Source organism: Tribolium madens, unplaced genomic scaffold (assembly GCF_015345945.1).
Source record: "Tribolium madens isolate multiple individuals breed KSU strain unplaced genomic scaffold, Tmad_KSU_1.1 Scaffold_3;HRSCAF=73;Tcas5.2_LG2, whole genome shotgun sequence".
Taxonomy (NCBI): Eukaryota; Metazoa; Arthropoda; class Insecta; order Coleoptera; family Tenebrionidae; genus Tribolium; species Tribolium madens.
Genome location: NW_025401006.1, coordinates 14,779,704 through 14,783,858, shown reverse-complemented (window position 1 = coordinate 14,783,858; position 4,155 = coordinate 14,779,704). Strand labels below are relative to the sequence as shown.

The 4,155-nt window shown below is 31.0% G+C and overlaps 1 protein-coding gene across 3 annotated transcripts in view; it reads right to left on the bottom strand.

Moving 5' to 3' along the window:
• Positions 1 to 639: 639 nt before the first annotated feature.
• LOC123007928 (aquaporin AQPAn.G) overlaps positions 640 to 4,155 on the bottom strand; it is a 6,204-nt gene continuing 2,688 nt past the window's right edge. The window contains exons 2-7 of one of the 3 annotated variants that reach the window (XM_044403445.1): positions 3,823 to 3,914; positions 3,574 to 3,772; positions 1,598 to 1,741; positions 1,243 to 1,533; positions 1,072 to 1,197; positions 640 to 1,019 (exon numbers count right to left, since the gene is read on the bottom strand). In XM_044403445.1, the coding sequence (XP_044259380.1) occupies positions 990 to 1,019; positions 1,072 to 1,197; positions 1,243 to 1,533; positions 1,598 to 1,741; positions 3,574 to 3,771 (789 nt within the window). In that variant the 5' untranslated portion in view covers position 3,772; positions 3,823 to 3,914 and the 3' untranslated portion in view covers positions 640 to 989. Of the gene's footprint in view, positions 1,020 to 1,071; positions 1,198 to 1,242; positions 1,534 to 1,597; positions 1,742 to 3,573; positions 3,773 to 3,822; positions 3,964 to 4,155 lie in introns of those variants that run through there. The other 2 variants (XM_044403446.1, XM_044403444.1) reach the window with 2 other exon arrangements.

Sequence of the window (4,155 nt, the reverse complement as noted above, 5' to 3'; positions counted from 1 at the left end):
AAAAAATTACTTTTTATTTTTTTTTGGCTTTGTTTGTAAATGAAAAATTACCAAAAAATTATGGAATGTACCTTACTAATGCCCAGGTAAGTGTGAAAAAATTCAACAATTTTATTTAATTAGAAGTGGAGATTTCTTTTTTGCGCGTAACCGATGCCCCACCCGGTATAACAAAAATCAAAATTGTTTTCTTGAAGAACAATAATAACATTTTTCATTTTGGAAAAACGGTATTATGACAGGTGTGACTTTATCCACTTCTTTGTTTAGTTATTGACAACGTATGTCACCTAAAAAAATAGTTGAAAAAAAACTGAATAATTATTTCATCGGTGACACAATTTTACAGATATAAACTAGAATTGTGGTACCTAATTTTGACTCTTATCAGATATAAAAAAAATCAGAAATTTCAAATGTATTTTTTAATTTTTAAGTGAGCTGTGACTTTGTAATAGTCAAGGATTTTTAATTTAACGTAGTAACTATGGTAATGGTATTTTATTACTTTATTTGACGTTTGTTACCATAGAAACGGATAATTTTCATTTTTTTACGTTGGCATCGACTTTATTTACTGTAGTAACCATGACAACAACGTCAAGTTTGAAACTTTGCTAGAAAGAATTGAAAAAAAAATTAAAATGGTTTGTTTTATTGAAGAACACTGATAAAATGTGATTGTATTAATAACAAATATTGTTTCGGTATTTTTTAAAGTACATTTTGAACAATGAAATGCGTCCTAAAAAGCATTATTGGGAAATGTCAAATCCACTACATAGTTATCGACAACGTATATCTCCTAAACTCGTTTAAAAAATTAATTGTAAAATATCATTAATTATTAAATTATGATTAAATAAATAATGACAATAATGTTATTGGTTGCACTTTCTAATGGACTCTGATTTTTTCCTTAGGATTTTCTCAGTCTATAGTCCGAAGAAAGTTTTTCTCATAAATATTAAAATTCTAGTTGTTTCCTTTTATGGCACATTTTCATCCAACCGCTTCAACTGAAAACGAAAAAATCACAGGACCGTATTAAAAATTTCGCCCCCCTCTTACTTCCTTCTCATCGGAAATGGTATACCGTTCCACGATCCTCATTGGTCCGAGATTCGGTGCCGCTAGGACATGTTTATAGATCAAAGCGGCGGCAACCCCACCCAGGACCGGTCCGGCCCAATAAACCTACAATTATATTAAAAAAAAAAATCGAAAAATTGGGGTTTTTACCCAATGATCGGTCCAATTATTGACAATTAAAGCCGACCCAAAACTCCTCGCTGGATTCATACTAGCGCCTGTGTAGTCAACAGTGGCCAAATGGCCCACAGCTACGGCCATTCCTATGGCTAGAGTCGCAGCAGGCTTGGCTTGGGGCTTATTGGGGTCGCAGACCCCACAAATGACCAGAATTAACACAAAACCCAGGAAAAATTCCACGCCGAAGCCTTGAATTGGGGTAAAACCCTTGCCCAATTGCGTGTTGCCTAGATTTTCGTGCAAGGCTTCGGGGGTTAGGGCCTGAAATAAAAAAAAAACTCATGAGTAGTATACAATATTTTTTATATAAACGTGAAAAAATTACTTTTAAGACCGCTGATCCGGCCAAGGCCCCCAAACATTGCACAATAATATAAAGTATGCCTTTGACAATTCCAATGTTGCCAATTGCCATCATGCCGGCGGTAACAGCCGGGTTGATGTGACCACCGCTCACATGCTCAAAAGTCTGGAAAAGTAAGGAAGTGAGTGTTTTCCGCCCTTGTTTGTCGTTTCATTCAGTGTTGCTAGCTTAAAACAATTAAATTCACCAAATTTGAGCTGAAAAGTCACCAGATTTACTGTCAAAAACACAAAAACGTGCTTAACGCTTGAAAATACAGAAGATTTAATCTAATTCTATACTTTTTTGGCTAGTTTTAATTGAATTTTGGGAAATACTGGGTGACAAAAATTCTATTGGCAACACTGAATTAGTGGTAATCCTTCTAAATTTGTTATATGAGAATGTTTCAGATGACGGCTAAATCAGCAGTCGCCCGTCGCAAATGAATGTCAATTGTCTATAAAAATTTGACGTTTGAATTTGAAAGTCAGGGTTGCCAAATTAAATTTGACACCAAATCATTTACAGTCACCCGATATCTACGTTTTTACTTGAAAAACATGCTAAAACACTTTATAAAAGCAAAAATAATGACTTAATTTGATGTTTTTTTGGTTTGTTTTAGCAAAATCTTATAATTAACACCATTTTCTACCATATTTTGTATTTTTTGTCATATTTTTTTGACACTGGTTCAAAACGAACTAAATCGAGCGAGACACTCAAAAATTATATTAATTTCAATCTAATTTGTGAATTTTTCAATCAATTTTAGGAAAAATTTGAATGTATTTTAAAAATGTGCTTAAACCATCGAAAAATTCATTTTATTTAGTCTAGTTCTGTAATTTTTTGGATAGTTTTTAATTAAATTTTGCGAAATACCGGGTGATAAAAATCTATTGGCAACACTGAATTAGTGGTAATCCTTCTAAATTTGTTATATCAGAATGTTTCAAGTGACGGCTAAATCAGCAATCGCCCGTCGCAAATGAATGACAATTGTCTATAAAAATTTGACGTTTGAATTTGAAAGTCAGGGTTGCCAAATTAAATTTTAAATTTGACATCAAATCATTTACAGTCACCCGATATTTACGTTTTTACTTGAAAAACATGCTAAAACACTTGATAAAAGCAAAAATAATGACTAATTTGATGTTTTTTTGGTTTGTTTTAGAATTATCACCATTTTCGACCATATTTTGTATTTTTTGTCCTATTTTTTTGACAAAATTTCACACAAAAAGAGCTAAATCGAATGAAACAAACGAAATAACATCAATTTAGATTTATTTTTGTTGTGTTTAAGCATGTTTTGTCAATATCTTGCAAAATAAATGAGTCTCTGGTTCAAAAACGGACTAAATCGAGCGAAACACGCTAAAATGATATCAATTTCAATCTAATTTGGTAATTTTTCAGTCAATTTTAGCAAAAATTTGAATGTTTTTAAAAACGTGCTGAAACACTCTAAAAATGCAAAAATAACACTAGTTTTGGCCTAGTTTGATAAATTTTTGGTTTGTTTTTAACGAAATTTTTCAAAATAGTTTTGTTTTTGGCCAAAAACATACTAAAACGCTCAGAAATGGACAAAATAATGTACTTTTTGTCCCATTTTAGCGTTTTTTACCTTGCTGAGGTAAAATAAAACTAAAAACTATCTCTCGATTTTTCAATTTGTTTTTGAGAAAATTTAGCATTTGAGATTCTAAAAAAACGTGCAAAATGCTCAAATAAATCCAAAAAAAATAGTGTCATCATTTTTGACTGAATAAAAAAATCAAATTAAGAACGTTAATTTTACGAATAGTCGATTAAAAAAAATATTTCAAAACACATTAATTTTTTGCTTGAACTACCGTTACGTTTTTAAAAAAATCATCAAAAATTAGAATTTTTACAAAAATTTTCACCAAATCTTTAAATTAGTATAAAAATCACCACATTACTTGAGCTAGAATGAAAATAACTAGTCCAAAAGTGAGAGCAATTAAGACTGGGCTTGGGGATTCCCCCGAAATGTGGGTACAGGAAGCACAACCGAAGAAGTTGAGGAGGACATTAGCGAGAAATTCCGCTAAAAGTGCTTTCCAAATTGTCTTCTTGTTCATTTCGTTGATTCCGAGAGTTTCGTGGAAGTTTCCCATTCTGAAATTAGAGGAAATTAAATTGAATCATTCTGTTTTTTTTTTAAACACCTGTATGTTCCAGGAGAGTAATTTTGTATTGCTATAATTACTAGTCATGCAGATGAATCAAAACTAGATTCCGTCACGAATCAAGTTCTTTTCTTTGTTGCATTAGAAAGGTTCCGAGAAAACATGATTGGAATTTTGATTTTTTTAGTTTGTTTGAAGAATTAGTAGTTTTACATTTTGGAGTAAGACTTTTTACCAACTTTTGCACAATCCAACGATATTGAAAATTTTAAAAATGAAATTTTGGTATTTTTCAGTTTTTTTTTCAATTCACTAAATTAGTAAAAAAATTATATTAAAATTAGAAGAAATCGACCGATATTTTTTAATTTT